The 22,690-nt window shown below is 34.5% G+C and overlaps 3 protein-coding genes and 1 long non-coding RNA gene across 5 annotated transcripts; 2 read left to right on the top strand and 2 right to left on the bottom strand.

The window, feature by feature from the left end:
• Positions 1-343: 343 nt before the first annotated feature.
• LOC133689368 (calcineurin B-like protein 9) lies at positions 344-4,936 on the top strand. Of its 2 annotated transcripts, XM_062109208.1 has the most exons (9): positions 344-534; positions 1,062-1,248; positions 1,741-1,823; positions 2,409-2,468; positions 2,826-2,934; positions 3,063-3,115; positions 3,870-3,950; positions 4,437-4,549; positions 4,656-4,936. In XM_062109208.1, the coding sequence occupies exons 2-9, from the start codon at positions 1,170-1,172 to the stop codon at positions 4,717-4,719; spliced, it is 642 nt and encodes a 213-aa protein (XP_061965192.1). In that variant the 5' UTR covers positions 344-534; positions 1,062-1,169; the 3' UTR covers positions 4,720-4,936. The 2 variants fall into 2 exon arrangements, with proteins under 2 accessions (XP_061965192.1, XP_061965198.1); XM_062109214.1 differs by lacking the exons at positions 344-534; positions 1,741-1,823.
• A 653-nt stretch (positions 4,937-5,589) lies between these two features.
• On the top strand, positions 5,590-7,923 carry LOC133681697 (pentatricopeptide repeat-containing protein At4g17616). The gene is given in 9 exon segments (XM_062104808.1): positions 5,590-5,685; positions 6,301-6,477; positions 6,480-6,603; positions 6,606-6,884; positions 6,887-6,970; positions 6,973-7,055; positions 7,086-7,257; positions 7,334-7,442; positions 7,596-7,923. Coding segments are annotated over 9 exon segments (1,452 nt in total).
• An 861-nt stretch (positions 7,924-8,784) lies between these two features.
• Positions 8,785-16,801, bottom strand: LOC133681708 (transcriptional activator DEMETER-like). The gene is made up of 19 exons (XM_062104819.1): positions 16,360-16,801; positions 14,893-16,143; positions 13,522-13,905; positions 12,920-13,010; positions 12,016-12,808; positions 11,833-11,912; positions 11,652-11,736; positions 11,474-11,565; positions 11,328-11,396; positions 11,171-11,264; positions 10,993-11,075; positions 10,433-10,858; positions 10,295-10,331; positions 10,146-10,203; positions 9,803-9,939; positions 9,645-9,710; positions 9,405-9,519; positions 9,282-9,320; positions 8,785-9,170 (listed from the first exon to the last, which is right to left on the bottom strand). The coding sequence occupies exons 1-19, from the start codon at positions 16,799-16,801 to the stop codon at positions 9,010-9,012; spliced, it is 4,503 nt and encodes a 1,500-aa protein (XP_061960803.1). The 3' UTR covers positions 8,785-9,009.
• Positions 11,172-11,560, bottom strand: LOC133684127 (uncharacterized). The gene is made up of 3 exons (XR_009837654.1): positions 11,474-11,560; positions 11,328-11,396; positions 11,172-11,207 (listed from the first exon to the last, which is right to left on the bottom strand). It is a non-coding gene; the product is annotated as an uncharacterized LOC133684127 (long non-coding RNA).
• Positions 16,802-22,690: the final 5,889 nt, after the last annotated feature.

The following is a 22,690-nucleotide window of genomic DNA, read 5'->3' on the forward strand; positions in this document are numbered from 1 at the left end:
ACGGGATTAGTTACTTTACCAGTATTATAAAATTCTAAAAAAACATAGTAAAATAAGGATAAATATGGAATAAAAAAAAATGCAGTTTCTTTCCTTCCAAGTTTTTAATAAGGTATGATTCCAAACTTCCAACTACCAAATTCCTTCACCCACTCTCCTCCCTGCCACGTACTCTTCACGTGCCTATTTGTTTCGTGGCGTCGTGCCCGTTTCCAATCCTTTTCTGAAGCCAGAAACAATAAATAATAAAAAAAGAGCGTGGAAAATTGAGGGCGGGTTACGTGATCAGAAGAGAAGAGAAAGTAAATAATAGCCGTGTGATCACGGTCTCTATATAGTGAGGAACACAGATGGCCACACCTACAAACTCTCTCCCCCTCTTTCTTTAGTTTTCCGTTCAGCTTTGCTTTTTCTTATTTTTTTGTCTCTCTTCCCCCTCTCCTCCTTCTTTTGGGGTCCCTTTCTCGCCCATTCTCCGAACGCTTCGACCTCCCTTCCCAAGATTTCTTCCTTTTCTTTTTCCTCCTTGCTGTGGTAAGTCTCTCTTCTCTGCCCCTTTTTATTAACCATGCCCGATTGCTTCTCTTATTTTCTATCATTGTAATTTTGATATTTTGTTCTCTCTGTTCGATTTATGTGGGTTTCTTGTGCTTGTGGTTTCTTTTGATACGACAAATTATTTCTTGCGACGTTAATTGTGTTTTGTAGGTATTGAATTGCAGCCAGTGAAAGCTAACGCTTAACTTCATATATATATATATATATTTACACACATATATATTCAATCAAACAGTTTTGTTGATTGTTAGTAAAATCTAGAAGTTTTTCCTTTTTATTTAATATTCAATCAAGCATTTGTAATGATCTGTTGGTTGGAAGTAATTGAAAAACAGAATTTATCGCGCTGAGTTCGTCGTCTTCTTCTTCTTCTTTTCATGTTATTGTTTATCAAGTAAAATGAAAAATGGGATTTTTTTTTTTTTGCTGAGGGAGTTATTTGCATTACTATTTGTGTTTTGTTTTGTGTGGGTGTTGATCTTTTGGGTTTTGAAATTGGCAAGGTTAAAGAAAAAAGAAGATGATTTTGGTGATGAATTGTAGTCAGTGAAGGCTAGGCTTTAAAAGTCTAGTAATTGGCTGCTGCCCTGCCTCCTCTCTTCTGCCAGTAAATGGGCTGTTTTAGTTCCAAAGCACCAAGACAGTTCCCTGGACATGAGGATCCTGTTGCCCTTGCCTCTCAAACAGCTTGTAAGTTGCTGTTCTAGTTCTTTAATCTTTCCATTCATGGGGTTGCAAACTCATGGTTCTAAATCAATTTTTCGGGTTTCTCAAGTTCCTTCAACATAAAAACAGTTCAGCTCTAATTGGTTTATTGTGACATGTTAAGCCTTTTTTTTTTGGATATTGAGGGAACTTTCTTTTGTTTTGGAGAGGCCTAAAGATAAACTGTCTAGCCTAAAAAGGAAAAGAAATCTTAAAGAGGAATTATGTCGAATTAGGGTTCTTTTATTATATAATTTTCCAATGTTTTTTGAAACTATAGCTGTATTTGAAACCATTACTTTTTATTTCTTGAAAGTAATAGGTATGAAATTTCAGTGTCTGAAGTTAGCATGCCTTCATTTCCTTGTGTCCGTGTGCGATTGTACCTATGCATTCACATATCTGTACACGCTCCTTTTCTTGCTCTTTTTTTTTGTGATAGTCTTTGATCTGTATGCCATTTTTTTAATTCTGCAGTTAGTGTGAGTGAAGTTGAAGCGCTTTTTGAATTATACAAGAGCATTAGCAGTTCTGTGGTTGACGATGGGTTAATAAGCAAGGTATCATTAATGGTTTTTTTTTTTTTTTAAAAAAAACATACTCGTTTTTTCCTCATGTGTCGGTACTCTTTTTTTTTTTTTTTTTTGGTTTAAAATTTTTCTCTTCAGCATTGATGGTGCATTTTTGTGCATCTTCTTTTAGAGTTTCTTTACGTGGCAGTCTGTGTTTGTGCTACCCCTGAATGCTGTTGTTTCGAATTGGATAGTTCCAATTAAAGTTTAGAATTGCTGTTGAAAAACTATGTTTTCATGGCAAAAAAAGAAGAGGAGGAATTTAGTGTTAGATATTTAATATCATTCAAGAAACGGATTTTCTGAAATTGGGTTCCATTTCTGCTCACATTGTGTGACGTGAAGCTCATTTGAAGACATAAGTACGGGGAACTGTTTAACCTAGAGGATGTTATGCACTGATTAATGCTTCAGTTGCTCACAGATAGTAGTAGCATGTTGGATTTTAAAGCTGATCACGATGGTGCCCACACTGATGATAGTGATCTTTATGATTTTTGGCGACAAATCTCTTATATAAATTGTTTTCTTTTTTCAACCATATATGGTTAATCGCTGTTTCTGTATATGCAGGAAGAGTTTCAGTTGGCCCTTTTCAAGAACAGAAAGAAAGAGAATCTCTTTGCAGATAGGGTATTCATCTTACCTTTTCTACTCTCTTTTATTGAGAAGAAAAAACATTTGAGCAGAGAAAGAGCCCTTTGTAATGTTTAAAAAAATCATTTTTTTTCCTGACCTGCACTATAGTTATTGTTATCTTAATTGAATAATTTTGAACATGGATCTGTCCTGAAATTCTATACGGAGCGAACTATTTCTTTTTTCTCTAAATTAATAATAAGACTATAAGAAGAATCAATAAATCATTGCATCAAGTTAGAAACACCATGTAAGATTTGTATTTTTTTCATAACCAGCATTATAAACACTGTTCTGGTCACATTCCATTCAGTTGGATTGGTTTTAACATCCAAACAACTTTGCACGCAGATTTTTGACATGTTTGATGTAAAGCACAAGGGAGTCATTGATTTCAGTGATTTTGTTAGATCACTCAATGTCTTCCATCCCAATGCCTCACAAGAAGTCAAGATAGATTGTAAGTTGAATATATATTATGTGATGATCTTCAATTGCATAAACTGGAGTTGTCATTGTATTCTGCATAATCCGCTTCATTTCATTTTGCTGTCTGCTGACTTCTACTGTTTGGAATTTCTTGTGCAGTCTCATTCAAACTATATGATCTTGATAACACGGGATTCATTGAGCGCCAAGAGGTATGATTATATATATTTTTTAATTTTATGAATGTGATTTAGAATTCTTAGTTTTGCTTGTGGACTGAGAGAGAACAAACACCCCCCCCCCCCCCCCCCCCCCCGGCGGGTGTTAAACAGAACCCCTATGCAAAGATGGTCTCTGGCTGCGTTACACCCCTTGTGCTTTTCTTTTACCTGCCACTTTTGTCTCCATATCTGAAGGAATAAAAGAGGCTCAACAGCTTTCCATACAAAATAGAAATGCCCTTTGGGGTCACTGCAAATCATTTAGCTCCACTTTGTGGTTTGGCGTATCTGAGAAGTTTATATCATATATTTGTATTCGATTTTCCCCATCAATTTGGAGGTTGTAGTCTCCTTGTATGATAGACAACTCAAATAAATGATAATTAATTTCCTTTAATGTTGTTGGAAACTATCATTTTCACCAGCTGATGGTACTAACTGTAGCTTAAAAGATCACAGATGACTAAAATTTGGTTTCTCAGTATGAATTCAATATCTCTTTCATTCTTCTGATTCTAAATAGTTTTTTTGTCATCTGCCTATGGCATTCTTTTAATAATTCGATCAGATTTCTCTACGGCTTGCTTAGCTGGTCTTTCAAGATCATTAAGTTACATAATTGTTAGAATTGAAAAGCTTATTGAAGAGAAAGCGCAACACATCTTCCAGACTCATTTCTTTCATTTGATTATCCTTTTGTTGAAACTATCTGCTGGCCTGCTGATTGTTTGTAATTGTTTGACAGGTTAAGCAAATGTTGATTGCACTTCTCTGTGAATCGGAAATGAAGTTAGCTGATGAGACGGTTGAGATAATTCTCGATAAGGTGAATTATTTTATCCATCAGAAATACTTTGGATTTTACATGTCTCTTTTAAGTGCACTGATTTCTTTTCTTTTAGCACTACACCAATTCAGGATCAACCACCTGTTCATCTGTATAGGTTGAGATCCAGCACTGCCATGTAGTAGCGAAATAGTATATAACATTTATGATTTGATTTTCTCATTTAATCATCCAGGAGCAATTGAACAGTTTAAGCTGCAGACAAATTATGATAGACCAAGAAACTGGAAAACTTAGACCCTGATAATAATCTCTCTAGGGAATGGTTTGTTCTGGGTGGTCCACACTTGTTAGACCTACCATAAAGCAAAATGGTTTTTATGCCTCGTTGAACTATTGAGCCATCAGGCGGATGTTCAGTGCATGATGACATGGTTTTTTCTGTTTGTCTCAATATTCGAGTATTTCTTTTATTTTTCAGTTTCCAAGAAACTCGTGACCGAGTTTTTATTTATTATTGGACAGACTTTCTTGGACGCTGATGTAGACAAAGATGGGAAGATAGACAAGTCTGAGTGGGAAACATTTGTCTGTAGAAATCCATCCTTGTTAAAGATAATGACCCTCCCCTACTTGAGGTATAAAATAAAACGTCTCTTAGTCCCATATTTATAATTTGCAGTTTGTTATCGAATTCTTCTTTCAATTATTCAGTTTTTTTTTTCTTGCCTGAAATCAATGCAGGGATATCTCAACAACGTTCCCAAGTTTTGTTTTTAATTCTGAGGTGGATGAGATTGCTTCATAGAGGGAGAAGAGAAGTAGCATAGGATGTCACTGCAATTAGATTGAAACACAAGCGCTTGATTTTTGAAAAAAAAGAGAAGTGTGTCTGTTTGAGTTGCAATCTTTCCACATTGACGAGTGAAATTAGTTTTTGTGGTTCTCATCTCAACTGCAAAGGCATTATTTCTCTAATCCATGCTGTAGCGAGTTAAAACTCTGCAGCAGTTATTAGAGTTGCATCACAGTTCTCTTTTGTTTGATTGTGGCTATCACTAAATTTTTTTGTCCATGTAACCATAAGAAATTCATTCAGTAGGATGGCGAGGAAAAGTGTAGATAAGGCTAGCCAATTGGTCCCTTGCAAAAACATTGTAGGAATGCGTAAATAACTTCCATAGTCGTAAACAAAAAAACTATTTATTAATTACCTTTTCATTTCTTGAATAAGATTGTCATAGAATTGAGTTTTATTAAAGCTTTAACTAGTAAGAAGATTGATACTCTGACCCTCGATCGAGGCCTCAAGCAAATGTGTTTTTCTAATTTGTCCAACCTTGTCCAACCTTAGTAGAGCTTTTACTAGATTTGAATGGGATTGTGCCAAGTTTATTACCTTAATATAGCTAAATGCAGCGGCTGAATTACGTCAAGTTTTGAAATTTTAACCTTTTATTTTGTAGGCTCAAATTATTATTGTTATTGTTATTTTTTTTCAAGGGAATCGTATAGGTTATTGAACCATTGACCGAAGAGGCAATCCATAATCATACCAAGAAGTGGCAAAGTGTAATAAAAAAAAATCCCTTTAGAGATGACATTGCACGTTTACATTCTTCGATCTCATTACTGGCAAGTTATATAAAAAAAAGAAACAGATTTTGTGCAGGCAAAAATGGCGACAGTGGCAGAAAATTCTGTGATCAAAGTTGCAGCTCTCAGTGGATCCCTTCGCAAAGCTTCCTTACGTTTTTCTTTTATACACATGAAGGTTAGGAATATCATTTGGCATAGTGGAAACCATGCATTTGTACTTTCTACTGTCATTCGGCATGGTTAGGATTATTTACGCATTAAAAAATGAAAACTTCTCAAGGTGCACTTTGACATGGAAATTATCCCGTGAAGCAGGCACATTGCCAAGAAACAATCTTTTGACCTGGAAGTGCCGGTAAATAAGCCTTACATTATTCCACAGACACCACGCGTTATAATGCATGCACAGGTGCAAATGACTCTGTTTTCTTTCTGGTATCGTGAAGCTCAAGGTTCATATAGACAAGGAAACCTTATTACAAATTAATGGATAAAGGCGTAATATAATAAACCCACAATGTATTTAAGATCACAGCAATGCCACTAGATGAATCCATTTGACAACCAACACCGACTACCATAAAATTCCATTACAGCTCTGATGGTGTATTCATGGCACTAATATTGTCAAGAAAAATTCCATTGCATCCAGGGTTCATGAACAGCTATGCGTGGGGTCTTTGTGCCGTCAGCTGTTCAGAAGACTACCTTGATTGCAGATTACAGTAAAGGATTTTCTTCCCAGAAAATCTTTGGAATATTTCGGTAATTAGGTGTATTTTGTGAACAGTATCAGCTTGTGGCTAAACAGCGTCTTTCCAGTGGCAGTGATAGTCAGCCTGATGAGAGGATATGTTAACGAGGTTCCTCTAATGTTGTTCTTTTGAGAAAGCTTGAAGTTGCATTGCAGGATCATCAAGTAGATGAAGCTTGGATAACATCTATTGACTTCAAGAATCTACATGGCTTTAATTTCCTATGGGTTCCAAGGTCAGTAGGTTAATTTCTCTAGTTTCCTACTCATCTGACCCTCACTGGTTTTAAGAAGCATGTGATCTGGTCTTCCTAACATTGAAAGGAAAAACGGATTTGATTCAGTTCCAGTCCTGACAAAGATCCCACTCTCCTTAGCTAGAGCACATATGCCTGTTCCTACCTCTATGATTCTAAGGGTGATTCTAGAGAGGGAGAATATGCCCCCGTTGCATATATTATGGTCAGTGGTTTCACATACGGTGAAGATGGAGATTGGGACATGTCTGGTGTCAAATTTCTTGGTTCAGATGTGTGATGGTTTTCTACCTTTAGGTTCTAAAAGAAGTGTTCATCCTAAAGTGGTAAAACCTGATGCAATGGCATTCAATCTAGTTCTTGATGTTGTGTGAGGTTCAAATCATCTCTGAAAGGCCAAGAAATAGTTGATTTGATGTCACAAACAGGTGTTATTTCCAACGCACACTCGCCATTATTGTTGCCCAGATCCATGAAATGAATGGGCAGAGGGATGGGATCAAGAAATTGAAGGATAAAGTTGATAGAGTGTGTGCTCCTTTATGATAGTTTGTTGAATTACAGTTAAAGTTTGATGACATTGACTCTGCTGCAGAGCTCATTTTAGATATGCATAATCAAGAGCTTGTAATGTTTTGGAGTGGAGAACTTCTCCTTAGTAACAGAGCCCTGGCAAAGCTTGTCAATGGATACAGAAGACATGGGAGAACTTCTGAGCTTTCAAAGCTTCTACTTTGCATTCAACAGGAATTTCATGCATTCAGCCAGTCCAGTTTATGTTCTGATGTTGATTGATTCTTGCATTCACTTAGGTTGGATGGAAATGGTTCATGACATCTTGAACGACATGGATGCAGCTGGGGATCTCACAGGCTTTACCCAACATATGGCACTCTTAACTGCATATTACAGTAGAGAGATGTTCAAAAAAGCCAAGGCACTACTATGATAAATGAAGAAGGCTGGTTTTGTTATAAATTTGTCCGATGAGATTGTTGCCACTGCTTTGTCTTTCAGAAGCAGCAAATAATGCGTCATCTTCCTCTAGTAAATTAGATCTGATCGACTTTTTAGTTCGAGAAATGAGAGAGGAAGAGAAGGCTTTTCCTTCTGGGGTATCAAGAGCAACACTGGTAGCAAGGACTTAGAGGAAAGTAGGGATCTCTATGAGGTTTTGCCACTGGATTTTATCCGAGGAGCTTATTTTGAGAGAGCAATGGAGGTCAGTGGTTATATGAAAGAGTGTAATATGCATCGTGACAAGTGGATGTTTAAAGATGACTTCTTGAAGCTTCATAAGAATCTATGTTGGAGTTTAAAAGCATCGGAGGCAAGCACTGAGGCTCAAAGAAAGAGCCTTGAGTGTGTCAAGGCATTCAGGAAGTGGGCTGGAATTGATTGATATCTACCTCAAGTTTTCAAGTGCTTAGGGCATCTGAAAACCAATGCCCTTGGTTGGCCTTACAAAGCTGAAGCTTTTTCTTGCAACAGTTTTGATCCATGGTAGCTGAAAGTGAATGCTTCGGCATAAATTGTGGCAGTGTAAGGGAATTCTGGGTCAGATGGACCTGATGTTTTATAGCAATCATAATCCAAAAGGTTAGTAAAAATCCATTCGTCGACCCTTCTAGTTGGATGTAACTCGGCACCATCTAGCTGCTACAGATTCTTTGGATTTCAAATAACTTGTTAAGTCGGCCTACAAACCCAACTGGCATTCATAGAAGTTTGGAGGCTTGAATAAGATGGTCATCTGGCTGTGAAATGATTTTTTCTCTGCAGGGTAGCATGGTTCTCTGCTGATAAGCGACGAGAGATAGAGAACTCGTGTTTAAATGAAATGAATTATCCAAATTTTAAGGTAAAACATGAGGGGGAGTGCGGCACAATATTCATCTCATATGTTTTCTTTTAAATTTATAGTAAAATCTTTTAGAAAATAATGAACAATATTATTCATATTATTCATAGTAAAATATAAAAAGATAAATATTATGTCTGCAAAGTATTTACCCCCACATATTTTAGTTTATTTAAAATAAATCTGAATTATAAATTCAACCGAGTTTATATTTTTTTCCTCCTAAATTTATAGCAAACTTAATAAAAATAAACAATATTGTTTATAGTAAAATATAAAAAGATGAACAATATAGCTGCACAATATTCATTTCACATATATTTTTTTTAAATTTATAGAAAAACCAAAAAAAAAAAAATATAAGCAACGTGTTTATAATAAAACATAACGAGATGTACAGTATTCACCCTAACGCTTTAGATTATAAATAATTAATGCCAGTATCTTTAATGCCAGTATCTTTATATGTTTTTAGTCATGCTTACAATCTAAAGTTGTATGTTTTCTGGTTTTTTTTCAGACATGCATGCTCTTGTTGCGACAAACTATATAATATTTTTGGAAAACAAACGGATCATGTTCAAGTTTCAACTAGAATAAGAGAACGAATGCAAATATTGGTTCAAACTATAAGGCATTCTTTAGCGTGATTGCTTTAGCATCATCTCTTACAGCACCTGATTTTTTCCTTCCTTCCTTCTCCATCTTGCTTGCTGAACAGTGGAATCTCCTTGCAAGAGGTTTTGGAGCACCTGTTCCTCGCTCGAATGCTTTCACACAAGTAAAACCTGAGAATATATATATTTTTTTAAAAAAACATAATTCTAGCAATATTTTTTTCTGGGACAGTACGTAGTGCCTAGTTTAATTTATCAATGATTTGGGATATGAATCCATACCTGTCCAAAAGTTTTGGTGAATCTCCTTTAATGACAAATCTGTTGTAGAACCAAATGTTATCTGTCAGTTGTGTGATCTATGTATTTTATTTCTCATTTTGTAATAAAAGGAGAGTCATTTACCTCTAAATATTGATTTTGTTGACGAGCCAACATATAAAGTCCTCTTTACGAGGTTCCATAGCAATTCTCTGGGAACAATAATGGGGCCATAACTAGATTTGTGATCAGCAAATACCTGCGTGGTGGTAAATATACTTTTTTTCAGAGTAATAACTTGATGTTAAACGCTAGCTTATGGCTGCAAATACCTACAACTGGAACTCTCTCTTTCCTCTTTTTTTTCCCTTTGAATGTACTCACCTCGTTAACTTGAAAATATGTGCCATTGAGTGGAAAGCTTCCCTTCAGAGCTGTCCTGCATGGTATCTGCGCATATGTTATTTTGCATTAGTTCATTACACAATCGACTTGATTATTCTGACAATAACAACATGAACATAAACACAGTTTTCGCTTACCAAAATCGTTCCACGAACTATACCAGCTTGTTGTTCTCGAATACCTTCACAAGCAAAACATGTTTTCTGTTCACAGAGGTGTGATCCTTGCGAGCTGCATAATTTCTCAGGTTGCTGGCTTGAATTCGGAGTTTCACCTGGCATGAAGCATTGCCTCAGGTTTAATTAAATATTCTCATTTAGCAAGAATGAATCAAGAGAACTAGAAAATTACCAAGTAAATCCATCATTTACTTCAACTTTTAAAAATATTCTGAATGTTTTGCAATATTGCATGTGATGCTATTGTTGGACGACTTGGTTAAACCAGCCTTCCTTCCAGTATTATATCATAATAGTGTACCTGGTTGCCATATAGCGAGAAGGTAAGGTACTGAATCATCCCTTTCCCGTTTGTCTAGCTGTATGATTTAGAGTACAGTCAGAAATCGCGTTAAAGCAAGCAGGTACATTAATTTATTACATCGATAGTGTCAGGGAACTATAACTCACCCCAACCAAAATCTCATGATTATCTGGAAGTTCATACCTACATTAGAGTAAAAAATCAATTCATATAAGATTAAATCTACTTGTGTTGATAGAGAGATTATACTAATTTATGGACATGAAAAAGAAATTTCTACTTACACTTGATGTTCAGTCCGCAAAGAGGTCACACGCTTCATTTTAGGTGCTGACAATGGAGGAGTCCCCACAGAAACTAAAGCTTGCGACATAGAATTGCTGTATGGAGACTTTTTCCCATCTGGGTTGAACTCTTCACGATTGAGTTTGATAGTGGGGATCTCTTCATCTTCAATACATCCATCCCATGAAAAATCTTCAATGTCCTCTTCTTGTTGTGGTGATTTTGGCTCTTCAACTGTGGGTTTGCAAGTGTGAACATCTCGACCAGATTCTGTAGTTCTGTTGGCATCTAAAAGGGTAACTGACATTGGATTTTCGACATCACAATTGTTTCTAAGTGAACTAGAATTTCTACTAGGCTTGCTGGTAACAATTGATTGGTCCACACTTTTCTTTGACGGTCCTGGTAGGGAAAGATTGACAGCACTGCAATCAATTTCTTATGTTAGATTTTATGCGAATAACAAACCATCAGTAAAAAAGAATCTAAAGGTGTCGAGATTTTTAATATTTTCTGTAGTAAGATTTAATAACGAGAATTGAAGAGATGCGTTTCAAACCTTGCTTGTGCACTAGCATGATGTCTGCATTCTGCTTTCAATGGACAAGCATGGCACCTTGGGTTTTCCTTTGTGCAGAATACCTGCATAAATTTCAAGTCGCATTGTTACCATTACCTTTTCTAGATTAGAATCAAAATTTTAAAAACAAAACTAGAAATATAGTGTGATGACAGACCTTTCCAAAGGTTATCATCTGATAGTGCAGTTCATAGCTGCTTCGGCAAGCATATGGAGTCAGTAATTGTTTCTTGGTTACCACGAAAAAGCAGCTCATAATCGAATGGAATGCAAAGATGTGAAACAAATAGTTCAAATGGAAATTTGAGGATTACAGTGTTCTATGGTCAAGCTCGCATAGTCGGGGCCAAAGGTATTTCTGAATGGTGTCCAATATCGGAAACCTGCACCAAAACAATATCTCATTTCATTTGAACTCCGAAAATATCAGCTGCGAAGCTAATCGGTGTATAGTACTTACTCTTCTATAAGGTGGAACTGAAGGCTTCCAGGGAGTGCTTTCAGGGGAACCCATCCTAAGCGAACCGCTATCCGAGCAACATTTACATCAACCTTGTCAAAGAAATAAAGAAATTGTTGCGTTTATAGGCAAGTTTAATTGGTAAACAAGTAATTGCTGCATTGATTTTGTGACTTACCGGAAAGGCAACCTGTTGAAGAGACAAAAGTCGTACACATTCAACGCTTTTCAAGCCCAATCCCATGAACTCCAACAGGTAATCCCTGTAAGTAGAAGACAAGGTAGTGAAGAAAGTTGGAAGATTTGAGAAGAAAGTAAGTCGTATCCGTCGTGGATGAGTTTCTTATATGTGGACTCACTTCACATCATCAGGTGGAGCATATCGTAACCATTCGAGATCTATGCTTTTATGCATGTCAACAACTCGATCCAGAAATTGCTGTAAAATGATGGGGTTATTGTTATATTCAGAAGAAAATAACCGAGTTAAGAGATGATAAATTCTGACTAGAAAGTATAGAACATGTAGCAAATTCCAAAACCTTGATTCTTCCCGCAATAATAGTTTGCTGACCACGTCCTTCGATGATGCTGGCAACTTTGCTGGTTTCTGCTTGTCTTACTGCCTCCCAATCCACCGAATCCATCTGATCCTTGCTTCTTGGTCTAGAATAGATCTTTCCTAAACTCTCCCAGTTCCTCCTTCTAAGTACCACATCTTTAACAATTTTATTCTTCCCTCTCGGAATTGTCTTTTTAGTCTCCTTAGAAGCTGTTTTCCTATTCGGGCTTCTGTTTTTCTTTTCAGTTTCATTCCCGCTCTGTCTTTTCACCACTTCACGAGGCAAACATATAGGCTGCTCGGTTGGTAAATTTTGAGGCTGTCTTCGCACCACTTCACGAGGCAAGCACATAGGATTTTCAACAAGTAAATATTGAGACACAAGATTCATATCTGGTTCAGGTTCTGATCTCACAATACCATTCTGTCTATGCACCTCTTCCTGGAGCAAGCATATAGCCCTTTCGGCGGGTAAATCTTTGGGTCCACGATTCATATCTGGTTCAGATTCTGATCTCACAACACCATTCTGTCCTTGCTCCTCTTCTTGAAGCAAGCACGTATCCTTTTCGGCTGGTAAATCTTTGGACCCGTGATTCATATCTGGTTCAGGTACTTCTGTGACAAAATATCGGTTTCCATCTGCATCATAAGTTGCTCCAATGCATGTCATGCTGCTCTCAATTGATTTTTGGCCATCTATGGTCATCGACGCTTGTTGATTACTCGTTGACTGAACTGGAAAATTTTCAACAAGTGACATGTATGCAGCACTGTCAACCATAGCAACAAGTTACACAAAGTTCCCTTCATTAATTGTGTATTGTTTCTCAATGAGCAACATTCCATGAGAAAACAAAAGCCGGATAACTTTTATTTTGTACCTTGATAGGTGGTCTGACACATTTTGGGTTAGGAAAACTCCTACCACTGAGTCCACAACAGAACCTTTCCACTGTCTGAATCTCCTATCACCTGTGAAGCATGTATTGTCTCCTTTAGTTAAATGTATCTTTCTAAATTTAATACAGATATATAAGCTATGACTAAGGAATTGAAAGTTCCTTTCGAAGTGTTTTTCTTAAAAATTGCAAAAACAGCACTGATTTATTAACTTAGGTTCTTGATGTGTCTGTTAAAAACTCAAAAGACAACTAGGAGGGAAAATTAACAATATTGTCAAGTATAGAGATGACGGCACATTCTCAGATTGTTCATCAAATTCAGGATTCATTAGCTAGGGATAAGGCGATCAGCTAGTCCAAATTCAATAGATTATCGACATATACATACCAAGAAGGCAACGGATGTTCAGATTAGATGACGAATTTCTTCAATTTCCCAAATAAATAATGGGATGGCTATGCTAAGAAAAAACAAGAAAGTAAAGGTATGGCATGTTGAACTGTTATTTCCAGAGAAGAAAGTGCCTCAAACAATTCTCAATCAAAAGATGTAAAGCAATGGTAGTCAGCAAGAAAAGTACCTAGAAACTGATGCGACCGAGAAGTAAACGCATCTATTCGTCCATTGAAAGTTATTTTTTCTCTTTGCCACCATTCTTTACTTTTTCCATCCTCTTCTTCACCCTCTCCACTATCTATTTTCATTAGTTGGTTCCACCTTCTCAATGACTCTGGATCCAGATCAACTTCATGTCTTGCTCTTCCACGACCCCAATAGGGAATTAAAGCATTCTGTCCGTCAACTACATGTTCCGGTTTACTTTTTGGTCTGCCAGGACCCCTTTTTTCACTCTTATTGTCATTGATGCTTGAATTCCGCAGTAGATCACCAAGTTTATCCATTACAGCATGCTTAACTGTCTTAAGAAGAATCCCACTTTCGTCATCGAAAAGTTTCGGTCCAGCTGCAAAATATTTTTACCCATCGTCACTTCCACATCTAGACGATAAAGTTTAATAAAAGAACTTGCGAAAGCCATGTAAAGCTTCTGTAAATCTTTCAGAATTGAGAAAGTACTGCTAGTGGGATGGGAGTGGATGAAGAAGCATGTATTGCCGAGCTGCCAATTTGTGCTGCTTTCACCAGTTGAACAAAATAAAACAGAAATACATTGAAGAAAAAAGAATCAAATTCACCCACATGAATATACCCTACGTATATTTTGAGAAAAAACTGTGATCACTGGAAAATTTAGAAGATTTTTACTCTGTTTTTGTTTGATGGAAAGTGAATGCATAAATACTAGTTACATTCGATGTTGAGCAAAGGAAGCTAGAAAACGTATTATTAGGAAGTAGTACCCCAGGAGTTACAAGTTCCTTGGCTTGTAATTTTATCTCTTGCTGCTTGATTCCTAGAGCTGCTTAATAGAGTTAACTTAGATCAGTATAAAAGCAAGATCGTTGTAGGTTTCTTCAACTAAGAGTCCGACCATTACTCTTGACACTTGCGAAGAAAGGTCAGAAGTTAATTACTAATCAAAACTATCAACCGACAGTCTCTACACTAGTTTCATGATGTCTTGGCTCTAGTTTCTCTTATTATCCTTCCATTCCCTCTCACAATTAGAAATGCTCAGCATTTTTTGCACATTATTTAGCTAGTTCCCTCTACAAGAAAATTGTTTTTCTTTGTCCATAACCTCCAATCAATTCTAGTTGATGACAGATTTTCCACTGGCACAGAATTTTATAAGTTCTTAAGATGGCCCAAAACCCCAATGCTCTTATCCACTTCGAATATATTTGGGATAGTAACTGTCATCAGATATAAACAACACATCACAGAAAAAAAAAAGATTTTAAAAAAGTTAAAATGAATGCTAGAAAATAAGGTAAACAATTTACACTAGCATCGCAACAAAGATTTTAGTAGAGGGAAGCAAACGTACATTTTATTGATTTGTCGGTGATTCGGATCTTCTTTTTCCGGGACTGTTGTTTGCTTTTGCCATCTTCAAACTTTGATTTTGCAGCAGAGGGTCTCATCTCAGAGCAGCTTGGTGCTTTAGCCTCACAGACTATTTGAACTCCATTAACTTCATTGGTTAGAGCTTGTTTAAGACAAAGCCCTTCCTCAATGCATCCCTCTGCTAGAGTTTCGCGGTTTTCTCCCTTTAATTTGTCGGTTATATGATCCCGAGGAGCTGTCACTAAATCCTTCTCTTTCTCTGCGAATCTTGCATTGAGAGAAGTGAGATCGACTCTTGGAGTAAACACCTTAGATCTCTTCTTTCTTTCATGGCAACTAAAGTGAGACGACCATAAAGAGCTGAACAGGTTCAATTTACGCCTCCTCTTGATCATTTTTTTCATGCATCTTTTAGGAACATTAGGCCCAACCTCTCTGCTATTGCCGAGACAGGAGTCTACTCTAAATACCCTTCTATAAGCCTGTAATGAATTATATTGACAACCAGGTTTCGGCCAAAATTTTCCTGCAGACCTCATTGCACGAACGTTCCATCTTAGTTCATTTTCATTTGACTTGAACCCCAATTTATCATCACTCAACAAAACCATTGATCCACTATTGTTATCCATGTCAGGCTGCATAGTCGAATCTTTATTGTCATCTTTCAAATCACGGTTGACATTACTAACCATAGCCATCTTGTTTTCATCAACTGGCAGATTTTCCATCTTTGGAATTTCAGCAACTTCCTTATGATGCTCTCTCACTGAACTCTCTTGGCTATTTCTGAGAGGAGGAGGAGCTTTTTTAATATACTTCCTCTTCTCCTTTTTCTCTTGCATGCATTTCGGAGTTGCATCTTTCTTAACACACCTCCTCTTCTCTTTTGTGTCTTGCATACATTTCGGAGTTGCATCTTTCTCAACACACTTCCTCTTCTCCTTTGTCTCTTGCATACATTTCGGAGTTGCAAGCTTTGGCATCTTTTTGGGAGTTCGTTTTGGTTTACCTTCAACGGCTACTTTCGTTCTATGTTTCTTCCTCTTGGGTTTCTTCACTGGCCTTTTGTTCTGATCCATGCCATTTCTTGGTCTTTTGCTGCCACTTTTCTTTGGCAATGGAGTCGAAATCGCAACTTGCTCAACTGGCTTTGAGCACCCAATATGATCAAGCTTCTCATAATTCATACGAGAGATTGTACCATGTTCTGCATCTTGCTCTTTACCATCTGCATACCAATTCATCAGGTAAGAAAATACCGATTGTTTAGAATTCTTACGAGGTAATTACTACTGTATCCAACATATTTTATTAGTCAAACTATCACTAGTTCCTAGAACAAAAGGAAGAACAGAAAAGGAACAATAACTAATTCAAGAAAAGAATTACTTCCATGTGCACAGACAAGATAATAATATAAACAAAAAAAATTGACATCACTTACAAGGAAGCACACAACATTTTTCTCTGTATCTATCACTCTCCTCCAGGTCTGGAATAGACAAAAGATTATGGTTTTCAGATTGAAAACCCTCTTCGGAAAGACCTCCTGAGTCTCCGAAGATTTGAGTACCATGAACAGAAGCGGTAGAATTGTCGTTCCAGTCATAGATGCTTTCTTTCAAATCTATCTGAAAACCAGCACCAGTTTCCAAATACTTGCTATTGTTGGGATGCTCATTCTTGCTTGTGGAAGTCGCGGCAGTAATAACTGCACAAATGGGATCTCGAGCCTCTTCTGCTGCGATTCTTCCCAGAAAACTTTGTGAACCATGTTCCGAGAACCTTTTAACATAGACCGGTTGTGGCCTTGCTGACAGAGGCGGGGGCTTTTCTGGAGTTACTGGAGCACCAACATTCTGTATAGCAGGCTCCCTTTTCTCCATTGCACTGCCAAGTTCTTTGCCTTTTTGTTTCCTCTGATATACCTTCAGTGTTGACAAGCTTATTATACAATCCTAGTACCAATCAAGCCATTTTCTTTTTTTATATATATATATATAAACCCCTTTTTACAGCAACAGATTAAGAAAAGTTCTTGTGGACAAAAAATAAAATAAAATAATTCCTGATAAAATTGCAACTGAGATTGGAGAATATAATATCTGAAAACACAGTGTAGGCGAGTAAAGACAGGAGAAATTCAGAACATAATTGCATGGAGCGAAAACGTCAATATTTCTCTGCTGTGATCTCGGTTGGTTACGAAGGTAGAGGGAAAAAAACGAGAGACATGTATTGGAGAGATTTGTTTGACAGCCTGCAAAGCAAACTTAGTTATGTTCTTAAGGAGACAGCTAGAGCTGGTATGAGTGTTTTTTTTACTACAATTAATTAACTTGGTGGAGGATTTTTACTTCCGCTTTGATTTTTACCAAACTAATGATACTTTTTATTTTTAATCAATGAGAATTGTACCAATCAGTTATTTTTGAAATATTTAAATTCTTATAGCCTTTTTTTTGTTTTAAAAATATTTTTTTAAAAAAATGAATTTTTTTTTTAATTTCAAATTAATTTTTTTAAGTATTTTTAGACTGTTTTGATGTAAATATTAAAAATAAATTTTAAAAAATAAAAAAATATTATTTTAATATATTTTTAATTAAAAATATTCTTAAATACAGAAGAGGTTGTTTTACTTTACAGATGGTATTTATTTAAATAATTTCATTGGAGGCTAATGGCCGTGCCATTGTTACTGTCACTGCTAGCTATAATATAAATTAAAGGTTATTTCTGAAATATCCTCAAACAGTAGCAACGGTAACCAATAGCATTTGTTACTGCTATTATGTACCTCTACTAGTAGTATTGGCAAGGGATGCAAATGCAAATTTCCATTCTTTAATGGGTAAAAAAAATAAATATTTATATATTATTTATTAGATTTTGAGTATTCATTTATATATTCATTATTTACTATTATTTATTATTTAATAATATATATATATATATATTGTATTGAAAAAATGTAAATGTTTTACAAATATATTTATATAATATATATCTTAGATTAGATTTCATCGAATTTTAGTTGTGATTCAAGTTTAACAATATTTATATCATAATTATTATTTATTATTTTAAATAATTATTTAAAAAATACTTATCTATTCATATTATATCGATTTAATATCTATTAAATTTAGATTGAATTATCATATCTTAGGAAAGTTTAAATTATATTTGATTTGGCTCTTACTTAATAGCTTAAAATACTACTATTAAAGGTAAAATCTAAGATGTGTTCTCAAGATTTTGTCCATTTATAATTAAGAATCTTAAAAGGAAAATCTTAAATGAAAAAATCACTGTAGACATATATAATACTCCATCATTTCTCCTATAAAGAGAGTTTTATTGGATTTGTTTATATAGATTAAGAAAATACATTAAATATCATATCAACTCCTACATTTTTATTATATTTATTACATTGCCTTTTAAATTAAAACCTAATGTAGTTAAATATATATAAAAATATGTGAATTCAATTTTTAAGAAGAATAAAATATGTGAATTCAATTAAATATCATAGTAAAACTTGGTATTCAATTATTTTCCTTTTTAATACATATATTTTGAAACATCTAAATAAACAAAATTTCCAACATAATAACCTTATAGTTAATATTTAGATATTTTAATTATATAGATTTTATTTCTTAACTTTTTATTTCTTCTTATTTTTTCTTTTAAATCTCTTTTATCCCGCATCAACGTTGGTATCAAAGCATAATTTTTCTTAGTTATTTATGTAATTAAACAATCCACTTGTTCAAGTTCTTGAAATTCAATAACAATTCGTAAACCCTGAAATTTGTGGGATTTCTCATCAACAATGATAAAGAAAATGTAGTAATACATTATAAAAAGTGAAGTAATAGTTGTGTCCAATAGTAAAAGCTTAAGGGAGACGTTAAGGATAAAGGAATTGTATAGGGAGAGTTTCTGTCAATTTTTCATATGTCCTATACTTTTATTTCTAATTATCATTTATATTAATATTTTAAAAAAGTTAAAAAGTAAAAAAAAATAGATAATCATTCACAGAATAAAGTTATCTTACTTATCTTTATCTATCAACTCAGTAAAAATGTATTTGAATGATGAATCACCCGAATATAGTTATCGAAAAGCATCAAATCCTATAGAAATGAAACCTCTTATATTACCCATTTATATACTTTAAAACTTCATGATCAGTGATTAAAATAAACTCTTTTTATAAAAGGTAATTTTGTTAATGTTTACGACTCTAAACAATAGCATAATACTTTAGATCATACGTGAGTAGTTTTTCTTTGAGATAGACAAACTTCTCAATGAAAAAGATAATTATCCATCAATCTTCAATCTTGGCAAAGGACTCCTCTAATGCCTATCCTAAATGCATCATAGTTTACCTCAAATAGTTTCTCAAAGTCTACAAGTGCTAAAATAGAAGCTTTAGTCATTTTTTGCTTAACTATTTGAAAATTGGATTCATCTCTATATGTCCATTAAAAGATACACCCATTGAAACACTTTATATAGGTGCAATGAAGGAATTAAGGTTTCTAATGAATCTCCTATAGAAGGATGCAAGTACATGAAAGTGTTAGACATCATGAACATTCTTTGAAGTTGGCCACTTTATAATTATAAAAATCTTGGATTAATCAGCCTGAACACCATCAACACACACAATAAACCCTAGAAAAGCTAAAGTGTTGGTGAAGAACTTAGACTTTTTATGGTTCACAAACAATTGCTCTTGTCTTAAAGTGTCAAAAATAGCTCATAGATGCTCTAAATAAGACTATAGAGTGAGACTAAATCGGAATGTTATTGAAATAAACCATAAAGAATTCGCTCATAAATGGCTTCAATACCTGATGAATGAACCTTATAAAAGTGCTGGTAGCATTGGATAGACAAAATGATATAACCATCTATTCATATAACTTATGTTGTGTTTTAAAAGTTGTCTTTCACTTATCTCTTAGCTTGATTTTTATCTGGTTGTAATTGTTGACCTTTGGGTTATATATTAATATTTTATGTATTTTGATGATAACAATTAAATGAAATTGAACTAATAATATGCTTAATTGAGAATACGTTAAAACAAGTTTATATGAAGATCATTAATAAGCATGAAGAATTAAATAAAGAACATGTCTAAGATGCAAAGCAAATGAAGACTTAGTTATTAAGGATTCATTTTAGTGCAAATTATGTACATATTTATATCTAACTTGATAGTATAAATTAAAATAAACTCACACACTTCACATTACATGCATTACAGGATTGATATTTATTTAGTTAGTTCAAGATTCACTAGGCTTAAAACTATAAAAATTAGATTTTAAGTTGAATCAATCAATCGTTTATTCAAGTGATGAAAAAAGGTTTGGTGAGGATCCACAAAGGACACTATAATCTTTGGCTTGAATTTGTAAAGAATACAATACTCAAGACCAGTTTGGTGTTTGAGGAGTGTTATTAAGTGAGCTATAAGGATATAAACTTCAATTGTATTATCTACTTTTTGAGAAAGTATTGTTATATTTCAAACAAATTGTAATCCTTCAGGAGTTTAAGTGAATAATTTTTGGTCATTAGTGAGGTATATCACCAAGATGAAAAATCTTGAAGAGAGTATTTCTTTAAGTGATGAAAAAAGGCTTGGTAAGGATTCACAAAAGACTGTAGTCTTTGGTTAAGGTTAGTAAAAAATACAATACTCAAGGCCAGTTTGGTGTTTGAGGTGTGGATGTGGATGTGGGCTTGCCGAACCACGTTAAAAACCAAGTTTGCTAATCTCTATCCCTATGCTCTTTACTTTAACCACATTAATTATATTTTTGGTTAAATGTGTGTAATTAAGTTAATTACAATAATTGTTATTATTAGTAAAACACCTAATTCACCCCTTAGGTGTTTTTGTTGCTTTAATCCTAGAACAACAGGAACCACTCTTAAGATCAATCTTCAAAAATACATTGGAACTCGCCAATTAATTTGACATGTCATTTAGCCATGGTATCGAAAACCTGTACTTTACTCTGATCCGGTTAATGACTCGACTATCCACACATATATGTTATGAACCATCGTTTTTATAAACTAAAAGAGATGGAACTGTACTTGGACTAATACTTTCTTGAATGTACCTCTTATCTAGAAACTCCATCACCTGTCTTTGCAACTCTTCAACTTCCTTAGTGATAAGTTTATAAGCTGGTCTATTTGGGGGATTAAAACTTAGAACCAAGTTAATTTGGTGCTGGAAAAATCACATGAAAGGCAAACCCTGGGGTAATTCTTCTAGCATCAAATTTGCAAATTATTTATACACATCCTGTACTTTTTATATACCTTAACATCATCTTATTCCCTAAATGATCTACTATTAAGAATTAGGGCATGCACTACTTATTCACTTCTTATTTTTATTATAAACTATGATAAATACAACGAATTGTTCATCTTAATGGTTAGGGCATACATATTTTTTTTCCATCATGCACCATGCTTATATCAAACTATCATGACCTCCCAAACTAAACATGACACACATCAACATCATATCACACCAAGCAATATCAAAATATTATGTAGCTTGAAAAAGGAAATAAAACTGCTCTTATCAACAATTATCTCAGTGTATTTATTCAACCACATCAATTTATAGGGTTTGGGATGGTTTTTAGTTATCATTTGGAGTTTTTTCACTGCCTCTGCAGACACTACATTATCTTAGTTACCACTATTTATAATTAAGCTGCAAACATTTTTTTTTAATAGTGCACGAAGAATGGAAAATATTAATGCAACTCAATCTTTTTTTGAATCACCTTTGGGCGTTAACAATTTTTTTTCTAATAACAAGGGTAGTACCATCATCTCCATGCAATAACTTTTCATCATTGTCTGCATCATCATCATATATATGATTAGTTTGATTCATTGGCTCTTTTATTAATAGATTCTTTCTCAAACAACTCTTGGGTTTGTTGCACTTGCTAGCCAGATGTCCTAGTTCACATTTAAAACAACAAATATTAAAGCCAAAATTCTAACCTATCATTTGTTGTGCCAATTTAGGTTGTGTGGTGATTATCTTATGATTTTTATTATACTCTTATTTATTGTTCTAATTTATTTGGAAAGTTCTGCTAATAGCTTAACAACCTATTATTTTTCTACTGTTAAGGCCCTCTTATAAGCCTCCAGAATTGTCCACATGCCTTGAAGTCTCATCACATCCTAGATGGAATGTCATAATCCATTTATATATCTCACCATCAAATATTTTTTGTTTTTGTTTATGCTATATCATTCCTAGCCACTAATTGATAGAAGTCATTAGTGTAATTGTTGACAGACTTTCCTCCTTATTTCAATGTGTGAAGTCTTTTGTATAGGGTTTGGGTGTAGCTGAAAAGAAAGAAATGTTTTCTCATCATCTTTTACTTCTTCTTATCTCTATCACTGATTTTTAACTTTCTTTGTCTCTCCCTTATCTTTTTTCAATTGTTCTCACTAGGCATATACTTGACCGATTAACTTAACTCGCATCTTTTTAGGAATTTATTTATACTAAAAAAATCCTCTTAGCCTTATTCAACTAGTTTATGAACTTATCTACCTGTAAAGTTGTAAATTCAGGGATTTTGATACAAAACCTAAAATCCCCATATTTAATCTCTTCTCAATTAAAAAGTTATCTCCTTTAATCATGCTTTTGGTTTTCAATACTAATAGGGACCTATGGTCACTCT

Source organism: Populus nigra, chromosome 1, assembly GCF_951802175.1.
Source record: "Populus nigra chromosome 1, ddPopNigr1.1, whole genome shotgun sequence".
NCBI lineage: Eukaryota > Viridiplantae > Streptophyta > Magnoliopsida > Malpighiales > Salicaceae > Populus > Populus nigra.